The following is a 15,317-nucleotide window of genomic DNA, read 5'->3' as shown; positions in this document are numbered from 1 at the left end:
TCATTTTGATTTTTCTGTCAGGAAAATAGAAAATTTCCAGCAAAATCAAAATTTTCTGCTAGTAAATTTCAAATTTTCAGAAATTGCATTTTCTGCTGCAAAATTCACTCTGATGGAGAATCCCAACCAGCTCTAAATGCAAGTTATTTCTCCCCAGATTCACTAGTTTGCTTCCGTTTTTGTGTTCATTTGTCACTCTTTGTATGTATTTTCTCTTTTTGCGTTTACTGGCCAGAATTTTCTTTCTTTCTTTGGCATTTTATCATTGTACCCCTATCTCTTATTCTTCTGTCTCCAGTCATCGGTCATTGTGCACTGTGTTTCATTTGGGAGCTTTGTACTGGCAATTTGAATCAGTCACTCTGAAGAAAAAATGGTGCGATTTTTTTATGACTCAAAAACTTTCCCAAATTGAAAAGTTTTGGTTTTCGAATCAATAAAATGTCATTTTCAAAAACTACTTAACCTGCAAATGGGAAACGGAAACGTAGTTTAAAAACATTTTAAAAAAAGGAAAATAAAAAATGAACAGAATGAAAATGAATTCAAAATTCACCATTTGGGTTTTGTTTTCAACCAGCTCTACCTGGAAAGTTCGTTAGAGGGGCGGGGTTCTGCAGGTTCAAAGGTCCTTGCTCAGTGTCAGACCATTCTCACTGATCCCTTGGCATTGATCCTAGGTGAACAGCGTGCTGATCAACCTACCATATAGCACCAATGACAGCAAGATCTCCATATTCCGGAGGGGGAAGGAAGCCGCGATCCAGACTGACTTCGGTCTCACCGTCACCTTTGACTGGCAGGGCCGGATCACTGTCACAGCTCCAAGCACCTATGCTGGAGCCGTGTGCGGTCTCTGTGGGAACTTCAACGGGGACAAGGGAGATGAGTTGACCATGAGGGGCGGCACATTGGCCCCAAACCCAACGGCCTTTGGGCAGAGCTGGAAGGTGAAGGATATCCCCGGCTGTGTGGAGGTTGCCAAGGACGAGTGCTCAGATCTTGAAGCTGTTGAGAGACGCCAACGAGGAATGAATGGGGAGTGCGGGATCCTCCTAGACAAGAGTGGCTCCTTCCGAGAGTGTCACAGCAAAGTCGACCCCGAGGACTACTTCCAAGACTGCGTGTACGACTATTGCTTCTTCAAAGGCCAACAAGCTGTGATATGCCAGCTTATCACTAGCTATGCTGCAGCCTGCCAGGCCGCCGGGGTGACTATATATGCCTGGAGGACCAACTCCTTCTGCAGTAAGTGGAAGCAGCTTGGGACTGTCTTCTGTGATGAAAGTTAATGCACGAGGGAAAGAAAACAGGGTCTTTGCTCAAGGGCAAGACAAGTTGGTTGGTGTTCAGGGAAGGGGATATGAGCTGTTTCTGCCCTAGCAGGTGCGGGCTCTGATCTAGCCCCAGGGTGGGGGGACTGGCCAGCTCAGGGTGGACATGGGAGAGGATATGGGGCTTTTCCCCTCTAGGGGACACCAGCTCTGATCTGATCCCAAGACAGGGGAACGGACTGGCTCACAGGCAGGGAAATGGAATCTGGGGCCTGTCCCCTAGAGGGTGCGAATTCCAATCCAGGCCCTGCCTGGGGGCGAGAAGTTGACTCAGTGTGGGTTGTCCAGGGAATGGGATATAGGGCCTGTATTTCACGAGCATGTGAATCTTATGCAGGTCCTTATTGTACGAATGAGCCTGTCACAGAGCTCACGGTAATAACTGGAGGTAAATACACATGAGCTGCCAGCGTTAGAAAAGGTCAAGAGCTGAACGGGCCATGGAGACTAAACTCTTCTCTCTCAAGGGGTCCTGCAACGACATATTGGCAAGGCACAGTATGAAGGAATTTTGCCCAGCAGCTTCCTATACTGCACCCAACAGACTCCATTCTCCAGGGCTGTCATCAGGCTCCCTTCTTCAGCCCTTACATTGTTACATAGTTCGGAATCCATCTAGTTTTCTTTTTTGGGATGCTAAAGTCTTGTTGTTTCAATGGCAGGTCTCTCCTGTGCCCAAAACAGCCACTACGAGGTCTGCACCCAGGGCTGCCAGTCCACCTGCAGCAGCCTCTATGCCCCAGTTCAGTGCTCTGCCCAGTGCTGGGAAGGCTGCGTGTGCAATGAGGGCTTTGTGCTCAGCGGTGATGAGTGTGTCCCTATATCCCAGTGTGGCTGTGTCTACCTGGGATTTTATTATAAGGCTGGGGAGATCTTCCACCCAACGTGCCAGGAGCAGTGTGTGTGCCAGGCCAGCGGAGACGTGGTGTGTAAGGGGTTGTCCTGCCGCCCTAATGAGGAGTGCAAGCTGGTGAATGGTATCCGGAAATGCCAGCCAGTCGGATCCGCAACGTGTTCTGCTGCCGGAGACCCCCACTACCTCTCCTTCGATGGGGTTGCCTTTGATTTCCAAGGCACCTGCACCTACATCCTGGCCAAGACCTGCACCAACACTGGGAACCTGACATCCTTTTCCGTAAAAGTGGAGAACAAGCCCTGGGGCAATGGCAAGGTGTCTGTCACCAAGCTGGTGTCCGTGGAGGTCTATGGGCTCAAGGTCACCCTGCTGCAGAACAGGAAGGGGCTCGTCATGGTAAGTCCTGCTCAAGATGTTCCTGCAATGGGGCAGCCCCACTGATGTGGCAATGCAAGGGGCACTTGTCTCCTGGGTCACTCATTAGGAGCGCACAGGCAGGAGGGGTCAGACATTCAGGTTCTGATCCTGACCTTACTGGCACCAGTGCCAGTCTAGAGGCATCCAACTGAAGAAAGCAGAATCGCTCTGGATTTTCTCTGGGACAAGTGAGATCATAATCCAGCCCTCAGCATATTACGCTCAGTGGATGATTGCAGAGTAAGCCCAGGGATCTGAGATCAGAATTGGGGCCTGATGCAATTACACTGGAACAGGTGACCCTGGATTTCCCTTGGGGTCAGTGAGATCAGAAATGGCCACAACTTAATTGAGTTCAGTGGAGTCACAACAGATTTGCCCAGGTGTCATTGAGACCCTATCTTGTGCCCATAGCCCACCCCAACAACATCCACTGCCCCGGTTCACAGGGAATACTCTGTGTCTTCCAGGTGGACGGGGTGTCCCACAACCTGCCTGTGGTCGTGGCCGATGGGCAGCTCCGAGCGTATCAGCACGGCAGGAACGTCCTTGTGCAAACTGACTTCGGCCTCACCGTGAGCTACGACCTGGTTTACCACGCCAGAGTCACCGTCCCAGGGAACTACCAGGGCCAGACGTGCGGCCTGTGCGGGAACAACAACGGGCGTCGGGACGACGAGTTCCTGCTCCCCGACGGCAGCGCGGCCCCTAACGTGGCAGCCTTTGGTTCCGCCTGGAAAGTCCTGATCCCGGGGGTGGCCTGTGACGACGGATGCGCCGGGAACAGCTGCCCGGTCTGCAAGGAGAAGAAGAAGGAGTTCTTCAAACAGCGCAACTACTGCGGGCTGCTCACGGCCCCCGACGGCCCCTTCGCCTCCTGCCACAGCATGGTCAGCCCCAGCGTGTATTTCAACAACTGCCTGTATGATGTGTGCTTGGGCAACGGGGACTCCCAGGTCCTGTGCCAGAGCATCCACAGCTACGTGACGGCCTGCCAAGAGGCCGGGGCCCCTATCCAGCCCTGGAGGAGCGCCTCCTTCTGCCGTAAGTGCCGCGATGCTGGTGTAGCAGAAGGGCCTATCCCACTCGCTCCCCTCCCGCTGGGGGGCGGGGAGAGCGATTCTAGGTATCTCATTCCAGGCCTCTGGGCTTCTTGAGAGACTCCTTTGGGTGGGAACCAACAAGGTCATATTCCCTTATAAAGGTGACCTGGTCCTCTCGTCCCCGTCAGATTCTCCTCTCCTTCATGTCTGTCCCTCTGAGCCTGAGGTGACACCCGGCCCACTGGACCCTCCTGCCCGGCCCCTGAGCTCCTGGCCCGGGAGGCTTGCCCGGCGCCATGCTCTGGGAGGCAGGGCGGTGAGCTCCTGGGGCAGCGTAGCTGCGGAGCCCGGCCTGACCCGGTCTCTGGGCTGCGCTGTGTGTGGCTGGCTCCAGCCGGGCTGCGCTGTGTGCGGCAGTAGCACCGGCAGCCAGGCAGCGTGGTAAGGGGGCAGGGAGCCGGGGGGTTGGATAGTAGGAGGGGAGTTTGAGGTGGTGGTCGGGGGTCGCAGTGTGGATAGGGGTCGGGGCGGTCAGAAGGCGGGGAACAGGGGGGTTGAATGGGTGCAGGGGTCTCTGGGGGAGGAAGTCATGAAGGAGAGGGGGTTGGATGGGGCGGCAGGAGTCAGTCAGGGACGGGGGATCTGGGGACAGGAAGAAGGGGTGGTTGGATGGGGCAGGAGTCCAGGGTGGGAGGGGGCTGTCAGGGGACCAGAAGCAGGGGGGCGTGGAGAGCGGGTGGCGGCCGGGCCACGCCCCCCTTCCCTAACCAGCCCTCCATACAATTTCCAAAACCCGATGCCGCTCTCAGGCCAAAAAGTTTGCCCGCCCCTGCTCTAAGTTGTGGGCTGAGATCTCTCCAGCCATCAGTTGCTTCTTTCTCTGCCTTAGCTCTGCGCTGCCCGGCCAACAGTCACTACGAGGTGTGCGCCGACCTCTGCACCACCACCTGTGCCAGGATCACCGACGCCAGGAAGTGCCCAGACACCTGCGCCGAAGGCTGCCAGTGTGACGATGGCTTCCTCTTTGATGGCCAGGGCTGCGTGGCTCTGCAGAGCTGTGGGTGCTTCAAGAAGGGGATATATTACCAGGTACCGCCCCCTGCTGGGGTGTTAACTCCTATCCAGTCACGTCCTTCACGCCCTGCTCTCATCAGCCATGTTGGATCAGACCATTGTCGCTTGCCAATGGCAATGCATGAATCTCTGTTGAAAGGCACTAATGGCACAATCCTGGTTCCATGAACCGTGTCTCTGGCAGGGCGGTGGAGTCTAGTGGTTAGAGCAGGGAGCTGGAAGTCAGGACTCCTCGGTTCTCTCCCCAGCTCCGGGAAGGCAGTCGTGCCAAGTGGAGTAGAGCGGCTGCGGACTGGGAGATAAGACACTCGGTTCTAGTCCCAGATATGGCCTCCCTGTAAATGAACATCTCCGCGCTGAAAAACTACCTTTCCCCGGGCTACATTGTGTTCTTTTCCCTTTTTTCAAACAGCCTAATGAGACGGTTCTGACCAACAAGTGCCAGCAAAGCTGCACCTGCACTCCTGCCCAAGGGGTGACCTGCGAAGCCCACAGCTGCACCAGGGATGAAACCTGTCAGATCAGAGATGGAGTCATGCAATGCATCAACAGAGGTGAAAGAGAGTGCAAGAGTTAAACAAGAAGAGAGATGAACGTAGAGATAGAGAGTCCTTAGAGCAGACTCAGTGGAGTCAGGACAGCTGAGGAGCTGGCGCAGAGTAGAGTTTCCATCCTTAGATCTAGGAAGCGAGTGGGGACTAGTGGTTAGAGCAGGGGGGGGGTTTGAGCCTGGACTCCTGGGTTCTATTCACAGCTCTGGGAGGGGTGGGGGTAGGTTACATGGTGGGTTCTCTGGGTTGGAGCCGATGGGCTGGGAGGCAGGCTATGTCAAATCAAGTCAGTGATTCTCTCCTGGGCTTTGGACCAGGCACTTGACTGTCAAGAGGTAAAGAAAAGTATCCTCTGGGCCTGCCGCTTTGGTCAAAGGTTGAGGTCCTTACTTGACCTATTTACTTAATCCCTACTCAGGCAGAGCTTTTACAGGAAACCATCTCCCGTTGACTCCTCTCTGGTTGGCCCCTCTTCCGAATGGCTTTGGGTGGGTAACTGGGCCTGTGCTGAACCGAGCTCCCCTGCCCCCCTAGCCCTCACTCTCACGGATTGCTGGGATTTCTCTCCTTTCAGATCCCTGCAAAGTCCTGACATGTCGGGCCAAGGAGACGTGCAAGGTCCAGAACGGCCGTGCGATGTGCGTTCCCAACTTCATTGGAACCTGCTGGGGCTGGGGGGACCCGCACTATCACACCTTCGACGGGCTGAACTTCAACTTCCAGGGCACCTGCACCTACACCCTGGCCAAGTACTGCGGGAGCGACAACACCCTGGTGCCCTTCACCATCGATGAGAAGAACGACAACAGGGGAGGCAACCAGGCTGTCTCCTACGTGCGCCTGACCAACATCTACGTCTATGGCTACAACATCTCCATCTACAAGAAGGAAGTTGGGAAAATCAGAGTGAGTACAAAAGTGCAAAAATGATTGGAGAGCTTGCATTTGGAATAAAAATATCTCCCTATGGGTACATCCATACCCATACACATCTACCTATCCATCCATCCATCCGCATACCCATCTGTCTATATCTCTGTCTATCCTTCCCCATACATATGCATCCATCTTACCATCCAGGCCAAGACAAATCTGTCAATCCATCTGTCAGGATACACATCTATCCGTCCCTCTGTTTGTCCCCATATAGATCTCTCTTTCTCTCCACCCAGCCCATACACATCAATCCGTTTCTCAATCTATCACCATACACATCTGCTTTTTCTCCATCGATCTATCCAACCATCCCCATACACAGCTATCTATCTCTCTGTGCTGGTTGAAGACCAATTTTCTTTCGGAAAATGTCAACATCTCTTTTCTTCCATTCATACAAATGGGCCAGTACTTTTGTTTGTTTCGTTTTCAAGAATTTCTGCTGAATCAGGTCCTTTGTTTTGAAATAGGTATTTTTTTTAAAAAAAGAAATGATATTTAGAAATTTTAAAATAGAAATTTTTCCAGATTATCAGAAAGAAAATCCCCTTTTTGTGATCTCAAAGTGGCCATGAAAAGAAACAAGATCGAAAATGACAACATTCCAGAAGAAGAACAGAATAAGCGAGAAATGAACCGATTTAAAATTATCTGCTCCGGGCCCCTGGGCCCTCCCAATTCACCTGGGCAATCTTGCCTCCATGGACCACATAGGATCCCCCAGTCAGCCTAGGTCCCCCAGAACTCTTGTTCTACCAGTCTCCCCATGTCGCGGGATCCCTCCAGGCCGCACAGGCTAAACAGTTCCTGTCTTCCTTCCACAACTCTCTCGCTCTCTCTCTCTAGCTCTTTGGTTTTGTACTGCCGCCCATCACCATAGGAGCCAACCATCCTCTCCATAACATGTACTGACCAGAGTAAAGTCTCTGCTCCAATCCATGGAGCTTCTGGCTTTTCTCCTCTTTTTGGGGTAGAAAAATCTCCACTTGCAGTAGGATTTTGTGGTGAGTTGGGTGGGTTTCAAGCTGTGAATATCAATGCTTCGTTCTTGTCGGGAAGCTTTATTAAAGGGGAGTCCAGGTCACACTCTGGATTTATCTAATCTGCACTGGGAATTCATTCCACAGCCAGATCCCCTGGACAGAGAACATTTGATCTCTGAGGACTCAAGTGCTTAATTGGGGCTTTCTAATCTTTCTTGTCCCAGAGGAGCAGAACTCTTGGAAGAGGTGAGATGAAAAGAGAAATAACCGTTGGTTCTTTCTTCCTATCTCTAGATCAATGACGTGACCACCAGCTTGCCGGTGACCCTGGAAGACGGTAAAATCAAGCTCTACCAGAGCGGTCTCAGTGCTATCCTGCGGACAGACTTTGGTCTGCAGGTGTCGTATGACTGGAATTGGCACCTGATCATCACCCTCCCCAGCAGCTATTATGGGGCCATGGGCGGCCTTTGTGGGAACTTCAACCAAAAGCGTGGAGATGACATGACGTCACCCAACGGCACCCGAGTCTCTTCCATCGTGGAGTGGGCCAGGAGCTGGAAAGTCAAAGACCGGGACCCCTTCTGCTGGGATGATTGCAAAGGGACATGCCCGACGTGCGATAAGAGCAAGCAGAAGATCTACGGGGGTGACGAATATTGTGGTTTGATCAGCAAAAGACCAGGAGGGCCCTTCAGAGAGTGTCACTCCAAAGTGAGCCCCCAGGACATTTTTGACAGCTGCATCTACGACGTGTGTCTGAACGGGGGAGCCAAGAACATCCTGTGCCAGGCGCTGGAGGCCTATGCAGCCATCTGCAAGAAACAGGGCATCACCGTCTATGACTGGAGGACACCGTCTGGCTGCGGTGAGCTCGGTGGTTTGTTTTTTTTATTGACAAAAGCAGCAATTAGACTAGAGTTACTGTGCTACTTGAGGAGATGGCCAGTGGGCGGAGTGTCAGGGCAGACACCAGGCCTAGATCCTGCACAACTAGACACCATGGGGATGTGGGCTTGAGAAGCCCCTATAAGAGACTAGCTAGATGGAGAATCGATGGACACATGGTTTTCATAGATTGGGTTAGATGAGAGAAAGGAAGAGTCTCCAAATATTGTTAGGAGGATGGATTATTTGAATAGGGAGATTAAACAGGTTTAATAGACAGGTTTCAGAGTAGCAGCCGTGTTAGTCTGTATTCGCAAAAAGAAAAGGAGGACTTGTGGCACCTTAGAGACTAACCAATTTATTAGAGCATAAGCTTTCGTGAGCTACAGCAGCTCACGAAAGCTTATGCTCTAATAAATTGGTTAGTCTCTAAGGTGCCACAAGTCCTCCTTTTCTTTTTAGGTTTAATAGATTGGTAGATGGATTAGATGGATTGGGTGATTAAATAGATTCACTGGAGGATACGTGGATAAAATGGATGGAGAGATTAAATGGGTGTAATAGACGGATAGGTGGGTTCGATGGATAGAGAGATAAAGAGATTTAATGGATGGATAAATGGATTAGGTGCACGGGGAGATAAAGTCAATTAGAGGTAAAGATTGGTCGATTGGATGCTGAGCCAGAGGGACGGCTGGCTAAACCGGGGGGAGGGATAGCTCAGTGGTTTGAGCATTGGCCTGCTAAACCCTGGGCTGTGAGTTCAATCCTTGAGGGGGCCATTTCGGGGGCAAAACTTGGGGGATTGGTCCTGCTTTGAGCAGGAGGTTGGATTAGATGACCTCCTGAGGTTCCTTCCAAGCTTGATATTCTATGATTCCATGATTAGGTTCTAGATTAGACAGATATAGATACTCCTGGATGTACACGTCAATTAGATGGAGGCAACGAGAAAGATTTATTACAATCTAATGTAAAGAAAATCTCACTTCCGCACTTCAAAGAAGGGGTGTTCAGCATTGTGTAAGAGGGATGTAAGTGAAGAATAGAAAAGCGGGATGGATTTGGTGGGTGAAGTGGCTGGAAGAGAGGGATGGATCAGAAAGCGATGGAAAGATGGACCCATCCGAAATACTACCTGAAAATACAGGGTCCCAACCCAGTAGGATCTCCTGAGTCTTTCCACTTCTGCGGGACGTGTGCTGAGTCTGAGGTCATCTGGTGTGGGCGGGGCTCCAGAGGAGGCCTTGACAAGTGAGGTCTCATCTGCTCTGGGTGCACTTTGCAGATTTTCTTGGATTTTCTATACAAAGAGAGCATTTCCCTGCTCTCCCAGCTAGCAAACTCCTTTGCCCAACGGGGTTGTTCCCTGTGCTGTACTCCAGAGGTGGCCTTAGTGTGGCTGCTTGTACATCGGGCCTGTGAAATAGAGCATGCCGATTGCACATTAGAATTTCTCTCTAGCTCTTGCTGCATGTAAGCAGGTGTTTTTAGTTCATTTCCTGTGATGTTAAATCTCCCCCTCTCTGACCCCCTCCCAGTCCTGCCCTGCCCTGAGAACAGCCACTACGAGGCCTGCGGGAACGCCTGCCCGGCCAGCTGCTCCGACCAAACCGCCAACTCCTCCTGCCTGGAGCCCTGTGTGGAGACCTGCCAGTGTGACAACGGTTACGTCCTGAGTGCCGGCCACTGTGTCCCCGTGGAGAGCTGTGGCTGTGACTACAATGGCCGCTACTACAAACCCAACGAGGAGTTCTGGGCCGATGAGAACTGCCTCTCTCGGTGCAGATGTGATCCCAGCTTGGGCATGGTGCTTTGCCAGGAGACCGGCTGCAAGGCCAGCGAGAGATGCGCTGTGATCAACGGGGTCCGTGGCTGCTCCCCAATCAGCTACTCCACCTGCACGGCCTCCGGAGACCCTCACTACACCACCTTCGACGGGAAAAAGTATGATTTCATGGGCACCTGCATCTACCTTCTGGCTGGGGTCTGCTCCGAGGACCCCACGCTCACGCCATTCAACATCAAGGTGGAGAATAACAACCGCGGCAGCAAGGCCGTGTCCTACACCAAAGTGGTGACCTTGGAGGTCTACGGTAGAAACATCACTGTCAGCCAGCAATATCCCCGCAAGATCAAGGTAGGGACGGAGAGCCACAGGACTACAGTCAACAGTGTGCCCTTGTTGCCAAGAAGGCCAATGGCATTTTGGGATGTATAAGTAGGGGCATTGCCAGCAGATCGAGGGATGTGATCGTTCCCCTCTATTCGATATTGGTGAGACCTCATCTGGAGTACTAGTGTCCAGTTTTGGGCCCCACACTAGAAGAAGGATGTGGAAAAATTGGAAAACGTCCAGCGGAGGGCAAGAAAAATGATTAGGGGACTGGAACACATGACTTATGAGGAGAGGCTGAGGGAACTGGGATTGTTTAGTCTGCGGAAGAGAAGAATGAGGGGGGATTTGATAGCTGCTTTCAAGTACCTGAAAGGGGGTTCCAAAGAGGATGGATCTAGACTGTTCTCAGTGGTAGCAGATGACAGAAGGAGGAGTAATGGTCTCAAGTTGCAGTGAGGGAGGTTTAGGTTGGCTATTAGGAAAAACTTTTTCACTAGGAGTGTTGTGAAACACTGGAATGCGTTACCTCGGGAGGTGGTGGAATCTCCTTCCTTCGAAGATTTTAAGGTCAGGCTTGACAAAGCCCTGGCTGGGATGATTTAGTTGGGGATTGGTCCTGCTTTGAGCAGGGGCTCGGACTAGATGACCTCCTGAGGTCCCTTCCACCCCTGATATTCTATGATTCTATGACTTCTCGGGGAGCTGGGAGCAGGAACTCTTGCTGTTGATGATACATTACCCATTATTTCTCTCCCCGTTTCAGAAATGAGACCTGCGTCCGTTGCACACTGAGCTGGTGGTGGGTGTGTGGGAAGGAACTGAGTGCCTCTTTGTGAATATATAGGGCAGGATTTTCTCCTCTGCATCAGGGCCGTTTTGCCACTGTAACTGATGTGCATTCAACTGACTCACTCATTTAGCTGGGGATCGGGTCCCATTCCCTCCACAGGAGCTATGCCCCATTCCCACCAGCTGGGGATCTGGCCCCATTGACTCCAGGGGAGTCAACACCCTAAAAGCTTCCTCCACTAAAGTACTTGATCCTGACTTCTGTTGCGCGAAGGCCCTTTCCAGGTATCTGACAGCAGAAAGTTGGGAGTCAACCGCATTTACACTGCCCAAGGGGTGTGAGAGAGTCTTAGGGCTGTTTCCAAATAAACTGCTAATGTGGCACAATGGACTTGCCGTAGCTGCGGCGCTTCAGTGAAGAGGCTGCCAATGCCAATGGCAGGAGTTCTCCCATTGGTGTAGGTAAGACACCTTCACAAGAGGCACTCGCTAGGTTGACAGGAGAATTCTCCCGTTGACCTGGCAACGTCTACACCAGGGGTCAGGTCAGTTTAACTGCGTGGGTCAGGGGTGTGGAGTTTTCACACCCCGGAGCGATAGTGATACTGCCCTAATTTACTAGTGTAGAGCAGGCCTTCGTGTAACTGGGAATTCAGACCATCCCCAAGACGTGTGTTCCAGATAGACAGGCTCTTTGTGAACCTGTCCTGCAAAGCTGCTCTCATCGCTAGACCCCACTCCCTGACCAGAGCTGGGGTTAGAACCCAAGAGTCCTAGCTCCCAGCCGCCGCGCTCCAACCACTGCCCTCCCAGAGTTGAGGATAGGAGCCAGGAATCCTGATTCCCATCCCCCTCTGCTGTAACCCACCAGATCTCACTCCTTTCCCGGAACGGGGGATAGAACTCAGGAGTCCTGGCTCCCAGCCTCCCCTGCTCAAAGCTACTAGGCCCCACCCCATTTCTTCCCTTCCCTTCGCCCCCCCTCCCTGAGCCAGGAATAAAACCCAGGAGTCCTGGGTCCCCACCTTCTGCCTGCAGTATTCATTCAAAATTAACCCCTGGCCCTGCCGCGTCTGTTCCAGGTGGACGGAGTCTTTGTGGCCCTGCCTTTCTACCATGAGGAGAAGCTACAGGCTTACGTCAGCGGAGCCCAAGTCCTCATCAAGACCGCCTTCGCGCTGAGGGTGACCTTCGACGGGAGCCTGGTCCGGGTCACTGTGCCCAACACCTACGCCAACGCCCTCTGCGGCCTGTGCGGTGACAACAACCAAACTGCCAGTGACGACCTGACCATGAGAGACGGGAGACGGGCAGCCAACGCCGTCCAGTTCGCAGAGAGCTGGAAGGTGGGGGAGGTCCCGGGCTGCTCAGACAGCTGCACCGGGAAGTGCCTGGTCTGCAGTGAGGCTCAGAGACAACCCTACAAGGGAGATCGGTACTGCGGGGTCATCACCAGAGGGGACGGACCGTTCAGAGAGTGCCACGGAGTCATCGACCCAGCCCCTTTCTTCGACGACTGCGTCTTTGACACCTGCCAGTACAAGGGTCTCCGGGATGCTCTCTGCAGTGCCATCAGCGCCTACGTGATGGCCTGCCAGGCCAGGGGCATCCGGATGGGGCAGTGGAGATCAGCCTCATTCTGCAGTGAGTGTCGCCTACTAGAATCTGCTTTAAGGACTGGCTAGTCTCCATGTGCAGCACCCTCTGCAGGGGGCTCAGAAGAGCTCAGCCGTGTGTCTCTGGCCTTACACACCTATCAGCTTGCAGTAGTGTTGCCAACCGTAAAGGTCACCTACTCAGCTTTGCTTTATCTTTGTGCTATAGCAATGTAATCCTGTCTCCTTGCTGGCACCTGTCTCCCAGGGGTTGGAAATACTTTGCCAACACTAGAATCATAGAATCATAGAATATCAGGGTTGGAAGGGACCTCAGGAGGTCATCTAGTCCAACCCACTAGTCGTCCTTCCCGTCAGGGTGCAGGAAAACGGACACCGAAAGAACTAAAGCAAGTAACTCAGAGTCACCCGAGAAGCCAGTGGCAGAAGCCAGTTATCCTGACTCCCAGTCCTCCATCACTAAACATTACACAGCAGCCCACTCCAGAATTTGGGACTCACCTTGCAACACGTCCCCTTGTCTGCAGCTCTTACCACTAGACCAAACGCCCCTCCAAGAGTCAGAAAGAAAACCCCAGAGTCCTGACTCCCAGTCCACACTGCTTTAACCCGCTAGACCTGACCGCCCTTCAACATCCAGAATACAACCCAGGAGACCTGACTCCCAGCCTCTAACCACTAGGCCCCACTCCCCTCCCAGAGCTGGGAGTAGAACCCAGGAGTCCTGGCTCCCAACCCCACCAGAACAATCCTACTGTAAGTGATATGAATAGAGAGAGATTTCTGTCCACTTACCTGCACATTTCTTCTTTCTCTCACCCCCATCTGCACGTTCCCTCTGCCCCTCTCCTACAGGTCCCACCTGCCCCAGTAACTTCCACTACGAGCTCTGTGGGAGCGGCTGCCCTGCCACCTGCCACGGGCTCTCGGCGCCGGACGGCTGCGACGCTCCCTGTGCCGAAGGGTGTTTCTGCGACGCCGGGTTCCTCCTGAGCGGAGACCGGTGCGTCCCCGTCGCGCAGTGCGGCTGTGTGCACCAGGGCAGGTACTACAGGAAGGGAGAGGAGTTCTACTCCAGCGCCTCCTGCCGGGAGCGGTGCCGGTGCCAAGACAACGGGGTCGTCCAGTGTCGGGAGGCCTCCTGTGGAGCCAACGAGCAGTGCAAGGTGGCGGATGGCGTCCGGAAATGCCACCCTGTCGGATCTGCAACGTGTTCTGCTGCCGGAGACCCCCACTACCTCTCCTTCGATGGAGTTGCCTTCGATTTCCAAGGCACCTGCACCTACATCCTGGCCAAGACCTGCGCTGACGCCGGGAACCTGACATCCTTCTCCGTGAAGGTGGAGAACAAGCCCTGGGGCAATGGCAAGGTGTCTGTCACCAAGCTGATGTCCGTGGAGGTCTACGGGCTCACGCTTACCCTGCTGCAGAACAGGAAGGGGCTCGTCATGGTAAGTCCTGCTCAAGATGTTCCTGCAATGGGGCAGCCCCACTGATGTGGCAATGCAAGGGGCACTTGTCTCCTGGGTCACTCATTAGGAGCGCACAGGCAGGAGGGGTCAGACATTCAGGTTCTGATCCTGACCTTACTGGCACCAGTGCCAGTCTAGAGGCATCCCACTGAAGAAAGCAGAATCGCTCTGGATTTTCTCTGGGACAAGTGAGATCATAATCCAGCCCTCAGCATATTACGCTCAGTGGATGATTGCAGAGTAAGCCCAGGGATCTGAGATCAGAAATGGCCATAATTTCATTGAGTTCAGTGGAGTCACAACAGATTTGCCCAGGTGTCATTGAGACCCTATCTTGTGCCCATAGCCCACCCCAACAACATCCACTGCCCCGGTTCACAGGGAATACTCTGTGTCTTCCAGGTGGACGGGGTGTCCCACAACCTGCCTGTGGTCGTGGCCGATGGGCAGCTCCGAGCGTATCAGCACGGCGGGAACGTCCTTGTGCAAACTGACTTCGGCCTCACCGTGAGCTACGACCTGGTTTACCACGCCAGAGTCACCGTCCCAGGGAACTACCAGGGCCAGACGTGCGGCCTGTGCGGGAACAACAACGGGCGTCGGGACGACGAGTTCCTGCTCCCCGACGGCAGCGCGGCCCCTAACGTGGCAGCCTTTGGTTCCGCCTGGAAAGTCCTGATCCCGGGGGTGGCCTGTGACGACGGATGCGCCGGGAACAGCTGCCCGGTCTGCAAGGAGAAGAAGAAGGAGTTCTTCAAACAGCGCAACTACTGCGGGCTGCTCACGGCCCCCGACGGCCCCTTCGCCTCCTGCCACGGCATGGTCAGCCCCAGCGTGTATTTCAACAACTGCCTGTATGATGTGTGCTTGGGCAACGGGGACTCCCAGGTCCTGTGCCAGAGCATCCACAGCTACGTGACGGCCTGCCAAGAGGCCGGGGCCCCTATCCAGCCCTGGAGGAGCGCCTCCTTCTGCCGTAAGTGCCGCGATGCTGGTGTAGCAGAAGGGCCTATCCCACTCGCTCCCCTCCCGCTGGGGGGCGGGGAGAGCGATTCTAGGTATCTCATTCCAGGCCTCTGGGCTTCTTGAGAGACTCCTTTGGGTGGGAACCAACAAGGTCATATTCCCTTATAAAGGTGACCTGGTCCTCTCGTCCCCGTCAGATTCTCCTCTCCTTCATGTCTGTCCCTCTGAGCCTGAGGTGACACCCGGCCCACTGGACCCTCCTGCCCGGCCCCT

At 53.6% G+C, this 15,317-nt stretch overlaps 1 protein-coding gene across 1 annotated transcript in view; it reads left to right on the top strand.

Moving 5' to 3' along the window:
• LOC140902933 (IgGFc-binding protein-like) overlaps positions 1–15,317 on the top strand; it is a 119,181-nt gene that overhangs the window by 26,136 nt on the left and 77,728 nt on the right. The window contains exons 7-17 of the mRNA XM_073323515.1: positions 681–1,248; positions 1,997–2,586; positions 3,078–3,651; positions 4,540–4,739; positions 5,137–5,278; positions 5,850–6,181; positions 7,489–8,062; positions 9,624–10,222; positions 12,073–12,634; positions 13,462–14,057; positions 14,481–15,054. Coding sequence (XP_073179616.1) covers positions 681–1,248; positions 1,997–2,586; positions 3,078–3,651; positions 4,540–4,739; positions 5,137–5,278; positions 5,850–6,181; positions 7,489–8,062; positions 9,624–10,222; positions 12,073–12,634; positions 13,462–14,057; positions 14,481–15,054 — 5,311 coding nt within the window. The remainder of the gene's footprint in view (positions 1–680; positions 1,249–1,996; positions 2,587–3,077; positions 3,652–4,539; positions 4,740–5,136; positions 5,279–5,849; positions 6,182–7,488; positions 8,063–9,623; positions 10,223–12,072; positions 12,635–13,461; positions 14,058–14,480; positions 15,055–15,317) is intronic.

Source organism: Lepidochelys kempii, chromosome 24 (assembly GCF_965140265.1).
Source record: "Lepidochelys kempii isolate rLepKem1 chromosome 24, rLepKem1.hap2, whole genome shotgun sequence".
NCBI lineage: Eukaryota > Metazoa > Chordata > Testudines > Cheloniidae > Lepidochelys > Lepidochelys kempii.
Note: the sequence above shows the minus strand (reverse complement) of the source record. Positions and strands in the feature narration are given on the sequence as shown.